This window comes from Poecilia formosa, unplaced genomic scaffold (genome assembly GCF_000485575.1).
Source record: "Poecilia formosa unplaced genomic scaffold, Poecilia_formosa-5.1.2 Scaffold130, whole genome shotgun sequence".
Lineage (NCBI taxonomy): Eukaryota > Metazoa > Chordata > Actinopteri > Cyprinodontiformes > Poeciliidae > Poecilia > Poecilia formosa.
In genome coordinates this window covers 1,204,069-1,222,366 of record NW_006800069.1, presented here as the reverse complement: position 1 = coordinate 1,222,366, position 18,298 = coordinate 1,204,069, and the positions used below count along the sequence as shown (strand labels likewise).

The window sequence follows — 18,298 nt, the reverse complement described above, 5'->3', positions numbered from 1 at the left end:
AGAAGTGAAGTGGGAGCTTTAAAGCCCGCATAAAGCTAAGTGAAAAGCTCGGAGTGTAAAATGCTCACAGCTGTGGTGGTGAGTCTTTAACGATAAGCAGTCTTTCTTCATCCCTCACAATCTTTATAGCGATCCGTTTTCAGACCCTGGAAGAAAATAACCCTCCCAGCCATTCCTGCAGAGGAGACCAAGACACGAAGCCTGCGGACGCTTTTTGTTGTGTTTAATTATCTGACATATTTGGACACTCGCACCGGATTTTGTCTCGCTGCATTGCGGAGTCTCAACCAGCATGGTAGCATCAGCTTAGCGCCTGAATTTCATGGCAATGCAACCAACAGCTGTTCACACAAAACCCTTAAGCCACACCTGGTGCTACATGCAAGAAGAGATGGGATCTACTGAATTACTAGTTTTCCTCTGGGGATCATAAGTGTAAAATTTTGTGTGGTTTTATTTCTTCTTTAAACATTATTATTTAGTCTTATTAATATACCACCGTGCTTGTATTTAAGTCAGTTTGCCCTTTTTCCAGTCCATGTTTAGTTGCCGTGAATGTCACATTTGAGCATACACCGTTTTTTTTTTGTTTGTTTGTTTTTTTGCTTAATTCAATCCATCTGTGTCTGGGGTAAAAAAAACTTCTCATTATTTACACATCTGTACATGTGTTTATGTGTTTAAGTGAACATAAAGAGAATAAACAAAAGTTCTGGGCCCAAATGTCTGTTTTCATCAGCCTAAGTTGAGTCTCTTTGTTTTGCTTTAACTAGTGGCAGTCAAGGAACAGGCTGAGGAGAACAAGAATTACTTTGTTTTATTGTTTTGGAAACGGGTCTTGGTGAAGGTTTCCTCATAACAAGCAAAGCATTTTCTAAATACCTTCTGGTTAGCTCCTGGTTTTCATTCATTCAAAGGTTTCAGACGTAAAGAACTTTTGATAACTTTTTGCCTCAAGTTGATCTTAACCAGCGACCGGCATCATGTTAATGATCTGTTTGGAGGAAGAGATTAACCCACTCGTCATATATTCAGCTTTGACAAACGGGATAAGTAAACGATGATTTACCATACATTTTCCATAAGCATTGCGGGACCTTTCCAACTACTTCATTCAAATTTTTAAATCACTGTGAGAACCACAGGTGCATACAATCAAACATTCCTTCTTCTGTTTATGAAAGAATGGGTTGCTTTCATGAGCTGGGTGGCTCGTTCCGTGCAATAACTCCATTTGTAAAAGAAATCCCAAATATTCAACTGTCAACTGTTGGCGGTTTCATAATAAAGTTAAGGAGCAAAAGCAACGCGGGCACGGAGTGGTAGGTTACGTAAAACCACAGAGTGGAGACAGTGAATGCTGAATGAAGTTGCCAACTGCCTCCAGAGTCAGTAACTTCAGACCAATAAATGTGGCGAGGCCTTTGATTAGCTTAAAAACGGTACATAGGGTACTTCATGGGTTTGGATGGAATGACAATTTACATTACCAAGAGCAATAAAGAGCTGGGTTCAATGGTGCAGAGCACACTGCCGCTGGACTCTCAGCTAGAAGAGTGGAGATGTGTTTCATTGAAAGACGAATCGCTCTTTTTCTGTCAGTGAGCGATTCTGGGTTGATACTCTTCAGGACAATGTTACTTCCTGACTGCAGTCTGCCAAGTGTAAAGTGGGATGGATGGGGGTATAGAGTTTTTTTCAATGAGAGTGAGAGGAACGCTTGACGTTGAAGCACACAAAGACATTTTTGACAATTTGCTGACCATCTCTGTGGGAACAGTTTGGGGATGGTGCTTCCTGTTCCAACATGTCTGCAGACGTAGTTCACTGTTCAGAAAGACGTGACTGAGAAAGTCTGCACACGGGTCTGACCCTGCGTTAACTTAACACACCACCTTTGGGATGAAAATGTCCAGCATCAGTGCCTGACCCCACACATACTCTGTTCAACGAAAGGTCAAAAATATCCATACATAGACATTTACAATCTGTTCGTTTAATCGTTTTTCAATCCATTTCACCCTTTATTCAACCTAAAAACACTGAAATTATCTTTTTCACAAAAGGTTTCTGACCAAGACTGTACATCAAAGTTGGCTTAAGACAAAATTTTAAATACTAACACATACAATATAAGTTGTAAAAACAGAATGTAAGGAGAGCACCCAGCCTTGACCATAAAAATAATTCGGACTATGTGCCATGCTTGGTGAAATAAATATTTCTCAGATGTGTTACATGCAGCTCTACTTTTCCTTATGAACCCAACAAATATAGAACTGTTCAGCGTAAAACAAAGCAAACACATTCTGCATATTTTAAATTAGATACATGAAACACATTCAATTTACACTCTTTCAAATTAAGACAGTTGTTTTTTTGGGGGGGGCTTTTTGTCGGGGGGCCGGTTAAGAAAAGAAAGAGCAGCTTTGTATCCATACAGCTAATCATTTTTGGATCTGACTGAAAACATGCCAGAACATTTCTCCTGTGCTGCCATCTAAAGGGGATGGACTGCAATAGGTGCTGAATCCCTGTGGCTGCATGAGCTACACCAAAGTACTCCATCTGTTTTGGACTGGCACCATTATTTGGGCTCAGCAGGTCAAAGCCACAAATATAGCCATTAGCACATTAGCTTTGAGCGAAACTAGCTTTGTTTAGAAAGCCAAAAAAGGAAGTCAGAATACTAAACAAGACAGAAACCAAACTAAAAGGAACAGTTCCTTTTACAGGTTAGGAAGGAGCAGCACTTATCTATTCTGCAGTAGATAAATACTGGCATTTTATTTTATAAAAATCCAGATTAGCTTATCCCCTGGGCTAAAAGCTACAAGCTAGCCAGAGCGGTGCCCAAGATCAACACAGACGTTTATCATCAGTTCCAGTTGTGAAAAAGTTGTAGCAGTTTATGTCGATGTTATTTTGTGAGCTTGTGGTTGTGTTTAAAGTGTGATGTCATTAGAATCAAACAGATGAGTGTTACACAGAAAATGAAGGCAGGAAACAGTTCGCGACCAAACATCTTCCTGTGTGAAACGTACCAAAAACAAAACATTTGAGGCTTTTTTGATCGTGGCGAAAAAAAATAAAAAATCAATTAGAAAAGTACATTTGCGTAAAAATCAATTCACCGCAGTTTACAAGCACCCTGAGAAGATTTGTGCTTTTATATGTCTTTTGTGGTTACTCTGACTGGAAAGAATTCACATGGTTTCACAATGGAAGAACTCTGGTGGCGTACTGCCTCCGACCTATATTTCTTTTTCAGATAATCATCGGCTTCTATGCAAGTAGACAGATAAAATGAAAACCCTCTGAAAAAGTTAATGAAGTACCATTTACATTAACCCTATATGTGACTGGAGACGTTTTAAGAGGGGAAGAAGTCTACGTATGCTTTGAAACCCTTTCAGAGTAGCTCATATCTTTCCGTAATCTGGATTTTTACCGAATTAAGATGCCAAAAGGGTTATCTCCTGATGATGAAATATGACCTGCTTGAAACATTTTAGAAGGACCTCACGTCAAAACTCCTGAACAAACACGTACTAGTCAGACAGGAGGTCACATTTAGCTTTATCCAGCGATGAAGTGATGATTGTTTCAGCCAGTTGGTGAGCCAGCTGATGAAGATCGCTTTCATCCGACCCCTGCTGCTTGTTTTTCACGCTCAAGACCCAGCTTAACACGTCACACGACAGAACCTCTGCGAAAGCCTCCACGCCGGCTCCATGCGCCTGCAGGCCGTCTCTCGCCAGGTCGTTTGTAGATAGGGAATGCATCAGATGCTCCATCAATTCCACTTGGGGGTCACTGATCACACCGCCCGAGTTGTCCTCCTTGTCTTTCGGAGTGGGTGGAGGAGGAGAAGGCAGGAAGACTTTTGCTAGCCCCCCCTTGAGCTTCCGAGCGAAACTGTTCCTGCTCCGCTCCAGCTCCGGGATGAGGGGGGTGGTCGGAGGGGCATCTGGGTAGTCCAGGGAACCTACAGCAGGAAGGCCCGATTGGTACAGAGGTGGATGGTTGGACTGAGAGTTTCTGTGAGTCTGTAATTCCCTTAAGGAAATCATCTCTCGTTCCAACAGGTCCTCTTCTTCTCCGGATGCAGGGGGCCCATTTTCAGCCTCTTCACAGTCGTTCTTTTCAACATCTGATGGCGGATATTGAGGCAAGCAGACGTCTTTCAGAGCAACCTCAACTATTGCTGATGCCAACTCCTCGGCTAAGGTCTCCGGCGTTTGAATAGGTTGCAGCTCTGCAGGTTCCAACTTTTCCATTTGCTCTAGAGAGGAGAGGATTATGTTGTCTGCAAGATTTTGGGCAAACTTGTCCAGAATGTCGGCGTACATGGGGATTCCTTTGCCAGAGGTTTCGGGAACGGGTTCTCGCCACTTTGAGTCTGCGCTTAGAGTCTGCATTGGATCCTGTGAAGATAAAGACAATAAGCTACAATGCCTTCCTTAAGAATCCATGTCGAACTTTTGCAAACTTTGTCACATTACATCCTCAAACTTTAGCGTACTTTTTAAGGTTTTATGTGATAACCCAACACAAAGTACAACATAAGTCTTCAGTAAAAGCTAAAAAAAGGTTTGTATAAAGAAAAGTTAGCTGTACTTTTTGTCAATACTCTTAGTGAGAACTTTATAGGAATGCACTTAGATTCAGTTTCAGTTTTTTGGGTTCATTTCTACCAGCTTTTGACATCTAAAGACCTTTTCATGCATGTTTCTCTGCAAAGTGGCTCAAGCTCAATAAAATTGGATATAGGACATCTCTAAACATTAATTTTCAAATTTTTTCCCAAATTTTCATTGAGTCTTACGTCTGAACTTGGGCTCTGCTGTTTTAACACATGAACGTGCTTTGATCTGAACTATTTCCATCTATCTTTACATCAACAAAGCACCTGGTTAGTTATAAATGAAGTCTACAGATTTAAGTTTGGTTATTATCTGAGCAGTTCACCTAATAAGAGTTCTACAGGCTTTTTTCCATAAGAAAGAGGTTTTTACAACAAAAAACTAATAGTTTTCATGTTTTTTTAACGTGAGCAAGATTTTAAGGTTGTATACCAGGTTACCAATCTGAAGGTAATTTGTTACACTGAGTTTCATTTTGGGACATCGAAGTAATACAACAGTCGCACAGCTTTTCTGATTTCTTTTCGTGAACTGATTTGCAACTGATTTGTGTTGGTCTTTCAGGTAAAATTAATAGAAAATGCAAGTTTGTGATGGTATTTTGTCAAAATATGAAAGAGTTCAAGTTCAACATTTGGCACTGTGTGAGTTTTAGCATTTAAAAATTCCCAGAGCTTTTACTTTTATAGAAAGAATGGAACTAAACATTTTGTTTGAATGGCTTGGCTGCAATATTTCTCAGTAAAAGCAAAAAATAAATAAATAAATAAATAAATAAATAAAAAAGTTCAGTTTAAAGTGTAGTAGGATACAAATGTTGCCCACAAATGTTGCTTCAGCTCTCTTCAGGGTCTTAGTCTGCTTCGTTTTAGAGAAGAAGAAAAAAAAAGCTGACAAGCTACGAATTGACAGAAAGCCCCAAGAAACATCAAAAGAGATAATTGAGTCAGGAATCTTTCAAAGCAAGAGAAAGACCAGAGAAACAGAGAGAAAAGGAAGTCCCCCTCTGAAGCTTAGGATGGAAAGTAAGATAAGGCCTCAACCACAGCCTGTCACCAGATGAGCTGTCAGCCAGTCCGGATGTGACAGGCAGGAAGTTCAGTTCAAAATTGCTCCAGCTCAAATTGCTGGGCTTGGCGACAGCAGCAACCTGTCACTCACTCTGTGGAGCTTTTGCAATTCCAGCGAATTAGGCTGGGAAAGCTGGAAAACATACCGTGGGATAAACATCTAAATGTTTTGTCAAGACCAAGTCAAGTGTTGGTTGGTTCTGAAATATATTCTATGCAAACAATAACACATAAAGCCATAAAAGTGTCACGGATCTACACAGTCTGCACAGCATGGATCAACCAAGGAAGAGGAAGTTTTCTAAATTTGGGATCATTTTGATCTGTTCACAGAATAAGGTAAATTATTATTATTCTGTTGTCATTTCTTTTGGATTATTCCAGTTCCTTTCTACGAGATATTTGAGTTTACATGAATTAACTTTTATTTATATTGTAGGTGAAATGTAGGATTTGCTCCCAGGTTTTGTCTTACTGTAACCGGAGCTCTTCCACCATGCTGAGGCTTCATCGTGACGGGGGGGTGGATGAACCGTTTAACAGTCCATGATAAACCCCGGTGTTTCCAGAAAGCAGGCGACTGAACTGGATCTTCAACTCAACCATCTGCTCCCTGTTCAAGTTTGTCATGACTGTTAATTGTGTTCATTTAAGGTTCTTGCAAATCCCTGCATTGCAAAGGACTCAGTAGCCACAAACTTTCATTTATGCATTCTTATTATTTAATTGATAGCAATATTTTTGCATGCCCAGACTACTGAGAAATTTCTTGCCCAACTGGTTGTGTGCTTCTCTGTCAATACCAAGAACCATATTTCTCCATATTAATGTGCAAACTTTTTTGTAGCCTCATCAGTCAGATTACTATTTTTATGATACTTTCTCTGATACTGTTGAGACAATTGCTTGTCGTCCAAAATGAACAATAAGGTCGTTTTTGGTCTTATGACAACATGTGCCTCTAAATCTTTGGGGAAGCATTGTAAAATGACAAATTGGTTAGGCCTTACAAAACCAGGTTATGCTAGCGACATAGCTCCAAGGTGTCAAACTAGCGTAGCAGATGGCAAATAAAAAATAAAACTGGTGTAAAGTTAGTTTTGGCTTGTGGATGTTAATTTTTAAAGCCAAACTTAATTTACAACAACTTTAGCCAATACACCTGAAGAGAAATACAAAAGCATGAACGAAATAGGCTAACTCTCGAGAACCAAGCTAATGTAAACAATACCACTTTGCTAAGCTAGCACAACAAACTGTGAATGAATGATGACACAACTGTAGTTTCTTCTTGTGTTTTAAACACTTAATTTTAAGGTAAAGTAAGTTCATAAAAATGTGAGCCTCTAATAACATAAAGAAAAATCAATGAGATGTCAGAAATGTATTTATTGTTTAAAAAAAAAAACAACAACAAGGAAAAGATGTCAAGCTAGCATCACAGATCCAAAATAAATAGTAAAGAAACTCTGAAGTTACTTTTTGTAACCTTTTATACATGGTCATTTCTTTTAAGCTAAGGTAAATCTAAATTTCGCACTTTAAAAACAATAAAACTACAGTGCAGTGTAGGTTTTTCTTTAGATAAACTTAAACTAAATATAGCGCAGATTACAATGGAGCCATCTACATAAGTTTTTATCATTCTGTAAACTTTAGCAACAACCTTTTATGGCAAACTAAGACAAAAACAGTTCATCTTTTCTTTTTGTATCTTCCTCCACTGCAAACTAGCATTTCGAGTATCACCAGAGGCATCCTGGGGTTTTTAATCCCACAAACCAGTCGCTCACAGCAAACACGTTTCCAACATTTTAATGGCTTGTTGAGCTAATATCCTATTGTCCAATCAGTCAGACAATAGGAAACATCATACAGAGCGCAGAACGGGCAAGATGCAGAGTGAAGAGCAGATGTGGAACAAATTACAGCAAGAACAAAGAATGTTTTCTCCTGACAATGCGAGTTGTACACTCTGATGAGGCAGAGGAGCGTCCGTCACAATTAGGATGCCTCCTCGTTATATTATACAACCCCAAACATAAAGTATTGACCCTGGTCATTGTGTCGTTAAATTAATGACACCAGTACGCCTTTGTTGGGGTTTTCACAAGCAATCAAATGCACTACATTTGCAGTAAGTACAAAGGCAGTTTTAAGTGTGTTTTGTGTTTGGCTGAAACCTCACTTGACCTTTAAGGAAGGCTTTATTTTTTTCCTCTTTCTTTCCCACTGGTTCATCTGTTGAGAGGGGGCGAGGGGGAAATAAAAACTCTTCTGCAAGAAGCTATTTTAGGTTTGTGTGAATATCCCAAACCATCATTTCCTTCAGGAAAAGAAAATAACTGAGAAGAAATTCAAAAATGCCTCAAATAAAAGTTAATAAACATATAGGCTGTCAGAACTAAAAAGAGACAGACCATGTTGAGAGTGGAAGATAAAAAAGGCAAGGAAAATATTAAGTGAAAATACAAAAAGAGTCCTGAGAGGCAACTTGATGTACGATATGTTAACGTATACGAAGCTTGAAACAGAAAAAGAAAGACGTGAAGCAACAGGCAGCCTGAACTATATCGGCGTGTAGGCAAACTTACCACATTGGAGCTTGGTGCACAGTGTCTTCAGTGTAAATGGTGACATGGGAAAGAGTTCACCAGTTTTGCTCACTTCCTGTAAGTTTCTGTAAGTGTACTTGTGCGTGGGAGGAGCCAGTTTAAGAAATTTACAGCACTGAGAAAAAAAAAAAGGAAGTGGCAGAGAACTGCGTTGTACTGTCGATGGGTTGACGCTTCTGTTTGCTTGGTTGAAATCTAGAGAGCACATGTTTTTTTAGAACACATTTGTTTCCATTTTTGTTTATGTTTGCATCCGTAGTTAAGTTTGATAAAGACAAAAAAAAAACATAAAGTCAAGAAACCACACATGCAGCTAAAAGTTGACGAGCGATGATGCTGCATGTCGTCACCTTCCTAAAAATAATGGGTTAAGTTGTTTTCTTAAAAGTTACTTTGTTGTTGTTGTTTTGGTTTTTTTTTTTGCCTAAAACATCTTTTGGAAAAAAGGGGTGGTGATTTTTTCCAAAAAATTATTTTAGAAAGGTGGGGATATGAAACACCAAATTCTGCCACTCATGCATAACATGATAGAAACCTGAGAAAAAAGTACTGAGAGCAATAAGGAGGTAAGGAGGCAACAAGGAGAAAGTAAGAGGAAAAGTTGGTTATGGAGGTCTAATCCTGCCATAATTAGCTATAAGTACATAAATACATAAATGTTCAACAAATAAATAAGCACGTGTTTAAATGTGCAAAAAATACAGTAAATAAATAAATAAATTTTGGCGGTACTTAAACTATACAATTGAATTTGATATTACAGCCTAGAACCTTTGTATTTCTTTAAAAGTTGTAAATAATTTTGTATAAAAATATCTGAGTTTTATGTGAAAAAGTGTTTGGATCCTTCCTGATTTCCTAGTTTGTTTGTTTTTTTTTGTTTTTTGCTGTTTGTCACACTAAAAGAACATCAAACCAATTTAAATACTGGTTAAAGACAACAAGGAAACAAAATCATTCCTGGGTTATAAACCACAGTTATGTTTTAAAAGGGTCGGTTAGCCACTTTTCACACATGGCCGGGTAGCTTTGGATATTTTTTTACCTCCCACAACAATAAACACTTTCATTTAAAAACTGCATTTTTGTGTTGTTCTTTTTGCGTTGTCTTTCACTCATACCTAAATTGGTTTGATTTTCAGAAACGCTGAAGTGTGACAGATCTGCAAAAAAAACCCCAAAAAACCCAAAGAAACAAAGAAAACAACACTTTCTCATGCCATCATATTTAGATATATTTCATGTTATAAAGCACATTATTTTTTCTTTTGGCTACAGTTAATGCAAAGCACAATAAGCAGAGGAAACTAAAACCTTCGGTGATGATTTGTGGATCCCTGGTTTGTGCGTTCCACATCTGGCTATTGACGCGGTTCTACGTCCCAAACAGATTACAGTAGCTCCCCTTGAACTGTTTCCACCAAAAAAAAAAAAAACCCTGAACGTCACGTCCAAACCCCATCCATGTATCAAATGATCAGAGTTAGGTACATGAAATGATGTATGTTGAGGGTTTACTGGGAGAAGACATAACTCTTTCTCACGGGTCAAAGGAAAAAGGTTTTGGCTTTAGTTTAAATGTATTTCTATCCACATACTAAGACAAAAAATAATAAATTACAGCTCCAGTGCTTGATACTCTGACAAGAATCCAAACATCTGGCAGTGAGATACTTGTTTGCTGCCAGTTTCCTCTTTTTTTCCATCTTCACCTGTTCTTGGAGTGTACACAAAATTTCATGACCATCTATTATCTAAACCAGGGGTGTCCAAACTTTTTTTTAGTGAGGGCCAAATACAGAAAAATAAACAAAGGGCCGGGCCACACACTAGAGGTCACATATTGACACATCAATACTGTGTGTATTTCTAACGCATCTATAATGTGAAGAGCTATCCGTCATTCTGGTTCTCAGTCTGCTTTTGTTCTGATTTAACTGAGAAAATGTTTGTTCACATATGTGTGTTGAGCCAAACAGGCTCATCATACATGTGTGTATGATGAGCCTCTGATGGCGTCTCATCAGAGGAAACTTGGCATTAACCAAACTCTGATAGAACTCAGGGAGGGAGAGAAGCTGATGTTGACTCTTCAGAGAATCATCACATTGCATTTAAATCAGTTCTAACTGCAGACTCTCTTCCACTTCTTCTGCATCCACCAGAAAGGGGGTCAAGGACAACTTGATTTGTTTTTGAATGACAGAAAAATCTTGGAAACGCTGGTTGAATTCTGTCACAAGAGATGCAATCACAGACACATATTTCTCCTTTTTAGCAGAAAGGTCGGTCTTTGGAAAAGCAGACTTGTTGATGCAACTCCTGTGTGTTTCTAAGTCCCAACAGGCCAGTTATTATTCTTTATTTCTTAAGCTCTGGAAACACTTGCAACACCCTCAACCTGTGATAAAGATGTGTAAAAACTCAAAGTCTAAGACATCCTATTTTGTTGCTTGTCGTTCTTTTGGTAAAGGAATGTTCATCTTGTTTTTGACATGTATGAAATGATAAATGAATTACTTGTCTCTTTTTTTCCCCCTGTTATTTCGTAAGCTGTCATAAATACACTACAGAATATTTGGATGAATATTTGAAAAGTCTTAGAATTAAGTCACCCCATCTCAAATTCATATTTCTTCATGTGAGCATTTCCATTCAATGACTACACAAACAAATGAAAAGTATGTATTTTAAAATAAGTATAATAATTTGATTCCAGTGTAGTGAAGACGTTTCCTCTCAGCAATTGAAAAGTACATCAAGAAATCAAAAGATGCCCTTTGAAAAGTTCAAAGTAGATTTTATTTATTTACTCTGTAGCTAAACGATAACTCGTAGACGGAGAACACGTACGTGTGTGTGTGTGTGTGTGTGTCTTATGAGATGACAAGGTTACTGCAATTTAAAACCTCCCTGAACAAAACAGCAACAAAGCTCTTAAAGTGTGAATTTCTATTGGTTGTCATGAGTTTGAATACTTCTAGAGCTCCTCCCTGTTGTTTTAAGGTGTGTTTGTTGTCGAACAGACGGGTTCGTCATCATTTCCAGAAACATGTTACATTTAGAAAGGAATAGTCATTGCTTGTATAAAAGAGTTTCTTTTATACATTAAATGTAAGCAATTAAAATACCCCTACAATGATTTTTGAAAATATATTTTGGGATAAAGCACGTTAATTATGTAATTTCTTTAACTCCGCGATAGTGCACCGGTAGGAGCTGGTACTTATAACCAGCGCTCCTTATCAACTGCATTCTGTTCCGCTTCCTGATTGGTCCGTTTGGCTCAAATTATAGCCAATGAAAGCAAGACGCAGGAGATTCAGATCCTCAGCTGAAAACGCTGCCGACTGTGAAGCAACCCAGCTAAATTGGAATAAATATTCCAGAAAAGGCTACTCTCTACTGTCTAAGCTGGATTTAACAGAGCGAAGCACACTAAGGTAAGACTAAATTTCGGCGTCTTCGAGCACAGAGCCGTTTCGAGGAAACTCCGCCCGTCGTGCAAGCTCAGCCACGGAGACTCCCTTTCATGCGAGCGAGTTTAAATTAGCCTTAGTGCCAAAGCCGTGAAGAGTTTTTTGCTTTGTTTTTGGTGTAAGTGCGCCATTTTCTGCCTTCCTTGTGTGCAATCCAAACAGCAGCGGCGACTGGACAGTTGTTTTCGCGGGATAAAGGTGAACGAAGCTGCCATGCCTTTCACAAGAGGGAAGAAAAACAAAGAGGCTGCAGGGACCAAGGCATCCAAGGTGAATGCAGCAGCCTCGGAGAACCAGGTGAGGGGAATGGGCAATAGAAATCTCTTTAAGTCGCCAACAAAGCATGCAACGCAACAGTCTGACAGTGCACGTACTACGACGATGCAATACATGCATGATTTGTTGTGCTGCTTGTGTTTCAGGAAGAGGCCACTCAGGTGAAGCGGTCCTCGTCTCCTCCTCATGGAGCTCCCAAGAAGAGGACTGCCTTCATCGACATCACCAATGTGAGTTCTGCGTGTCTGTCTTTAGAGAAATATGGCAACTTGCTAACTCGGCCTGAAAAGTGGCATTAAAACTAGGCGCAACATGTTACCTAGAGGAGACGCAATGTATCAAGTATTGGCATGGAAGTGGATGACTGGGGCAGCGAAGAGATGATTACTGCTTCTATTTCTTTTTTTTTTTCTTTAGAAAAATTGTACCAAAACAGAATCCCTGTATTATGTCACATACGTGCAAAGGTTGCCATCATTTGGTGCAACTTTCCTTGTTTGTGATGCACTAACTACAATGTAGTCTTTCACACAAAGGTTTTTTTTTTTTTTCCTTTTTTGGGGTCTAGCTCTATGCTTTGATAAATGCTGCGTTCCAGTTACCTCGGAACTCTGAGCTGGGTTTGACCTCAAACGCGACGTAACAGCGTCCCAGTTAAAAAGTCGCATTTTCAACATGGCGCTGCCCAGAGATGCTGTTCGCAGTACCTCTTACAAACATTTAAAGCTTTACTCGTCATGTGCAAACAACACTTTTAACTTGTTCAGATTAGAGGTGCTAAGTGTAACATTATTTTTAGACACACTTTTATATGTGTGTCGTGTCAAATAAACATGTCCCCATCACAGCTTACTGTTGGGGAGTGGGACCATGTTGAAACGCGAAGTTGGTGATAACTGGGGATAGTCGTAGTTAATCACTACTCTGTGTGTGTGTGTGTATAGGTCAGGTTAACTTGATCGATATGAAATTCTTCTTTTGCACTTTGACATGTGATTTTATTTGTCACATGTTTGCACTTTAAATATTACTACTTTGAAATTCTCATCCAATCTGTCTCGAGGCTCACAAGGTGACGATCAGCCTTCCAGGTAGGAAGAGGGAGTCGGCAAAGAAAGTTGAAAAGAAGACCAACTCTGCCTCGGTGCTGTCAAAGAATCAAACAAACCTACAAAAGTACGTTTTGAAGATCTTCTGGGTTTATTTTCCGTCATGGTTCTTCTCGCTCGGTGCCTTCACCTCCCAGCCTCTCGCCTCCTGCAGGTCGTCATCCGCGAGCTCCGAGGGATCGCCGGCCGAGAAAGAGAGGTCCGACGTGGAGGAGGAGAAGAAGAACGAGGAGCCGCAGAAGGATGACTCGTCTCCGGCAGAAGAACCTGTAGATGTTTCATCCCCTGCTCCCCGGGCAGTGCCAGCACACATCCAGAGGCAGCCTGTAAGAAGAGCAGCGCATTTCTAAAACTACGCTCACACCGCAGGACTTGATGCTCGACTCCGAAAAGCGACACGCGTGCGCACGTGAACATTGACGTCACACGGCAGCATTATTACTTTATGAAAGTAATAATGGACGGAGTCGTTTATGGCTCCTTTTTTAAACTTTAGTCAGTAATGGGAATTGACAATATCGTTGCGAAATCATGACAAGATGAAGGAAGTTAATTAAAAAGCACAACTACTAGCAATGGTCTTGTGAAGCATCGACAGCAATGTCAGTGGAGAAGTTTGTTTGGATGTGGATTCAGAGCCAACTGTGGTGGGATTGTGATGTGATGCGCTTCAGGGTCTATAAGTTCATAATTATAATTTTCAGCCGCTGTTTATGTCCAGATTTACCGAGCCTGGCTTTTTCTGGTTCATAATAATTGCGTATGTCTCATCAAGGGCATGAAAATAGGTTAAAATGCGACATGACCATGCAAAGATTTGAAATGAGCCTTTCAGTTGGGTGTGGAAAAAGCCGCATTTGGGTCGTATTTGCCTGCTGTGTGAACTTAGCCTAAAGTTGGGTAAAGGAAAGCCTCGGGTTTTAACTTCACATTCCTTGGACTTGTACAGATCCCAGAAGAGTTCGACATCGACTCTGATAACTCTGAAGACTGTTACATGTGTCCCGAGTATGCAAAGGATATCTTTGACTACCTTAAAAAGAGAGAGGTGAGGGAACTCTAGAAAACCTTTAACATTGAGTTATTTGTGTTTTGTTGTTAGTTCAGCTCCATAATCCTCATTATTCACCTTCAGGAAAAGTTCGTCCTTTCCAACTACATGGACAAGCAGCCCTACCTCAGCCCAGACATGAGGGCGATCCTGATCGATTGGCTGGTTGAAGTCCAGGTGATTTATTCAGCCAGTGTGTTTGTGGGAAAAGATCAAAGCGTCTTCTGATCTAAGAAAAACATTTTGATAACTTGAAGAGTGGTTGCCTTTCTGATCTCTTGATTGTGCTTTTTTTTTTTTTTCTCACATAGGAGAATTTTGAGCTGTTCCACGAGACCCTCTACTTGGCCGTGAAGTTGACAGACCACTACTTGTCAAAAGTCCCCATCCACAGGGACTTATTGCAGCTCGTCGGTTCTACCGCCCTGCTGATCGCCTGCAAATTTGAGGTGAGAACTTCTGCCTTTGTAGCTGTCTTTTTTTTTTTTTTGTCTTTTTTTTTTTTTTTTTTTTCCCTAGCTGGTTTGAAGTGACATTTCAGTTTGAACCGTTTTGAGTCTCTTTGTCGTTGGTTGCAGGAGCGCTGCCCGCCCCCCGTCGAGGATTTCCTCTACATCTGCGACGACGCTTACAAACGGCCCGAGCTCATCAGCATAGAAGCCAACATCCTGAAAACGCTGTCGTTCGACATCAACATTCCCATCCCGTATCGGTTCCTGAGACGCTATGCCAGGGTGGGTCGACTTTAGTCGTAAATGTTGTTGTACAGCAGAGCGATTGAAGACTTAAGGTCTAACTTGGCCTAACCTTTTATTTTTTTTCTCTTCCCTGCAGTGTTTGAATGTCGGCATGGACACGCTGACTCTGGCTCGCTTCTTCTGTGAGATGAGTCTGATGGAGATCGACTTTGTGGAGGAGCGGGGCTCACGGCTGGCATCAGCCTGCCTGCTGATGGCGCTGGTCACCAAAAACCTGGGAGGATGGGTAAGCTACCTCTACCTGAAACAAGAACCTAAACCACAGGTGCTCTTTACAGGTCTGTGTTTGAAAGCTGATTACGTATTGCCTTTCATATCAGTTAACATTGATTAAGTTTTTTTTTTGTTTGTTTTAAAGATCTGAAATATTGACAAACTGGTGTTGTGATGCACAGTTTTGATTCCATTTCATTTTATTTTTAAGCAGTTTAGTTATGATTTTTTTTTTTTTGAAGGGCAATTTTGTTTGTGGACTTCATAATGTGTTTATGGGTTCAGTAATGCTTTATTGCCGTTTTAGTGTTTTTTTAGATGGTTAAAATATCTTCCAGTTCCAATGAACATTGTTCTTTGCAAAATTAAAGTTTATTGACCTTTGAGAGGGTCAACTTAACAATATTACTTGACAATTGTTTTGAGATCATTATCATTTTTCACAGTAATTTATCATCTAGCAAAAATTGTTACTGTGACAGGCCTGTCTACATCCCCCAGAATCCTGTGCGGTTCTGGATTGGAGTTCAGTGAAACTATTGAGCATTCCTATTGATATTAATACATGTCTGTCGTGTTTTAATATTGGTATAGAGTTATATCCCAGCCCTACTATTGCATCAGTGATCCAACAAAGACTGCCCAAATATGAAGGCTCCTCCCAAAGCGTTCTTCTTTTCTCTGGATTTGAAGAACAAGTCTATCAGTAACAGCCCAATGTATCCCAAGAGTCTTTGCAGGCTGAACGGGAAACTTTTGTTCAACAAAATGGTGGACAAAGTGGGAGACGAGTACGTCTTATAGAAGCATATTAAAATCTAATATTACAACGATAGAAGCTTATATTGGTTAAGTGGTGACCGTTTTTGCCAAAGTACTTTTACAATGGACTGCAAACATCTCATGAAATGTTGAACCCCAAAGCCGGATGTAACTTTTCTTCCGTGTTGTCGCTCCTGCAGTGCCCCATCCTGCAGTTCCACTCCGGCTATCAGGTGTCTGACTTGAAGCCTGTGGTCAGAAAACTCCACTCTATCCTTCAAGCTCCATCCGACGATAACCTGAAAACCATCCGGAACAAATACTCTCATAAGTAAGTCTGCAAATAGAAATACACTTGGAGATATTGCTGTTCTGAGCTGACGGGTTGAATAATCCAGTATAATTTATTTATCTCATTTTCCCCAGGGTATTTTTTGAAGTAGCTTCTCTTCCTTTGGTTGATATTAATGTCTTGGAGAAAGCCTTGGCCTCTTCGTGAAGATGGAGAAATGCTCTAAAAGACTTAAGTTGAGTGAAAGCTCCCATTAGGACAAACGTTGTACATAATTTAATGTTTAATATTTATATGTTGTCCAGTTTGTCTTCCGTGTGAAGTTGGAAATAAAACCAGTTCTCAAGGAGTGTTCTTAATGTGGGCATTGTTATTAACATGTTAAACTTATTTTATCAGTGGATTTGTTTTTTTTTTATATATATATATATAGGTTTTTATAAGATCAGTGAAATTGTAATTCATTAGTAATCTGTAAACTCCTCTGTGTGTATACTTGCTAGTGAATTATGGACTGGCCCACAATTTTTAAAAAAGATTTCAGATATTGTTCACGTTAGCAGCTATGCATGCATTTCTGGTTGTACAGTGTTTATCATGTTTAGCTAATAATTTGTATAAAAGAAAACCAAATAATGCTATTCCTTTTTTTTTCTTTTTTTTTTTTGTCATGCTGTTATGCGAAGTTTTAAAATAAAGAAATGTTTTACTCTTTACTCCAATGAATGATTATTTCACTTTTATTTAGACATTTACCGTTTATTTCGTTGCGCTTTAAAGTGACTTAGAGTTGCAAGTTTAATTTCCGGTGACTGTAATTCTTCTTTTTTACCACTAGAGGTCGGTGTCACAACATGAGAGGTTTTGTATGTTTTCTGACTGACGGGATCACAAAGAACTGGGAAAGAAACTTGGGAGGTAAAGGACTTGTTGCATTAATACAAACTTATTGGATGCAAAAATGAGACAAAGACTTAAAGATTCACACCAGTCGAGTTTGGTCTCATTTACCCAGAGGACATTTTGTTTGTCCTCTGGGTAAATGAAACTGTTCTTTCACCAACAGAACAAAGACTGGTCCTCAACAGATGTTAGTGCTTGGTAGCTAAAATTATTTAAAAACACTAACTGGCTCCTGTGTCTTTATTTGCTTTTTTAAACAGTTCAGTGTTGCAACCAAATTCAGGGGCAGAAGACCATGTTCTCAAGACTACAACCTGACATTTTTCTTTTACACACAGTAAAAGAATGTGTGTAAAACAGGTTGCACTGACGGTTGTTTGCACCTACATAGCCATTCTGGTGCATTTTGAGATTTGCAGTGTGAACATAACCAACTGGTGGGTCATTAAGACAAGATTCTGCAGTGTACCACTTTTGTCTCTTGGGACTTAAGCTTTACATGCCTGATCTGGGTTAATTGTAGCTCTGGCTGTATGCTTAGGGTGATTTTACAGCTGAAAAGTGGATATCTGTTCTGCCTACTGTTTAAGTGTTTTCACACTTAAATAGCAGAGCTGGCTCGATTGGGTACTGGAATTGCAACGTTTGTTACATTTTCAGCTGGTGCGGTTGGCTTTCACACTGCACTGTGTAAAATGATCCAAACTAATGGAGAAACTTTTTTACCTCCTCCCTGGTGGGGCTGCACCAAAAGCTACTGAAAGAAACAAAACCTCTGAAGAAGACATTGAGCGTAACTTCTGTCTTCGTGAAATATAAAAAAATGGAGCAGCAGATTTTATTTTCAGATTTCAACAGTAGTAGGATTTGTCTTTGGCAAAGACCACAAGTCATTTCTCCCGTTAGTGTTGCTCTAGTCGTTTTAGCTGTGTTTACCCAGAATGCCCTCTGCTTCACTTCTCTTGCTGCTTTTGAAGCGGTCTCTGGTCCGCTTGCATCCACACACGCATTCAAACCGCACCAGAGTTCACGTCAACTGAACCAAGACTGAGATTTTTATGCGGACCAGAGTTTGCTTTTTTTTTTTCTTTTGTGTCCGCATCAAAGTTATACACACCTCCTCA

At 39.5% G+C, this 18,298-nt stretch overlaps 2 protein-coding genes across 3 annotated transcripts; one reads left to right on the top strand and one right to left on the bottom strand.

Moving 5' to 3' along the window:
* Positions 1–2,000: 2,000 nt before the first annotated feature.
* LOC103144656 (A-kinase anchor protein 11) lies at positions 2,001–8,546 on the bottom strand. Its single transcript, XM_007561736.2, has 2 exons — positions 8,311–8,546; positions 2,001–4,427 (listed from the first exon to the last, which is right to left on the bottom strand). The coding sequence occupies exon 2, from the start codon at positions 4,419–4,421 to the stop codon at positions 3,552–3,554; it is 870 nt and encodes a 289-aa protein (XP_007561798.1). The 5' UTR covers positions 4,422–4,427; positions 8,311–8,546; the 3' UTR covers positions 2,001–3,551.
* A 3,078-nt stretch (positions 8,547–11,624) lies between these two features.
* ccnb3 (cyclin B3) lies at positions 11,625–16,894 on the top strand. 2 transcript variants are annotated; one of them, XM_007561734.2, is made up of 12 exons: positions 11,625–11,774; positions 11,976–12,107; positions 12,233–12,316; positions 13,150–13,262; positions 13,350–13,521; positions 14,145–14,243; positions 14,331–14,423; positions 14,558–14,695; positions 14,825–14,980; positions 15,081–15,230; positions 16,180–16,310; positions 16,406–16,894. In XM_007561734.2, the coding sequence occupies exons 2-12, from the start codon at positions 12,024–12,026 to the stop codon at positions 16,476–16,478; spliced, it is 1,293 nt and encodes a 430-aa protein (XP_007561796.1). In that variant the 5' UTR covers positions 11,625–11,774; positions 11,976–12,023; the 3' UTR covers positions 16,479–16,894. The 2 variants fall into 2 exon arrangements, with proteins under 2 accessions (XP_007561796.1, XP_007561795.1); XM_007561733.2 differs by having other exon boundaries at positions 11,626–11,774; positions 11,973–12,107.
* The last annotated feature ends 1,404 nt before the right edge of the window (positions 16,895–18,298 follow it).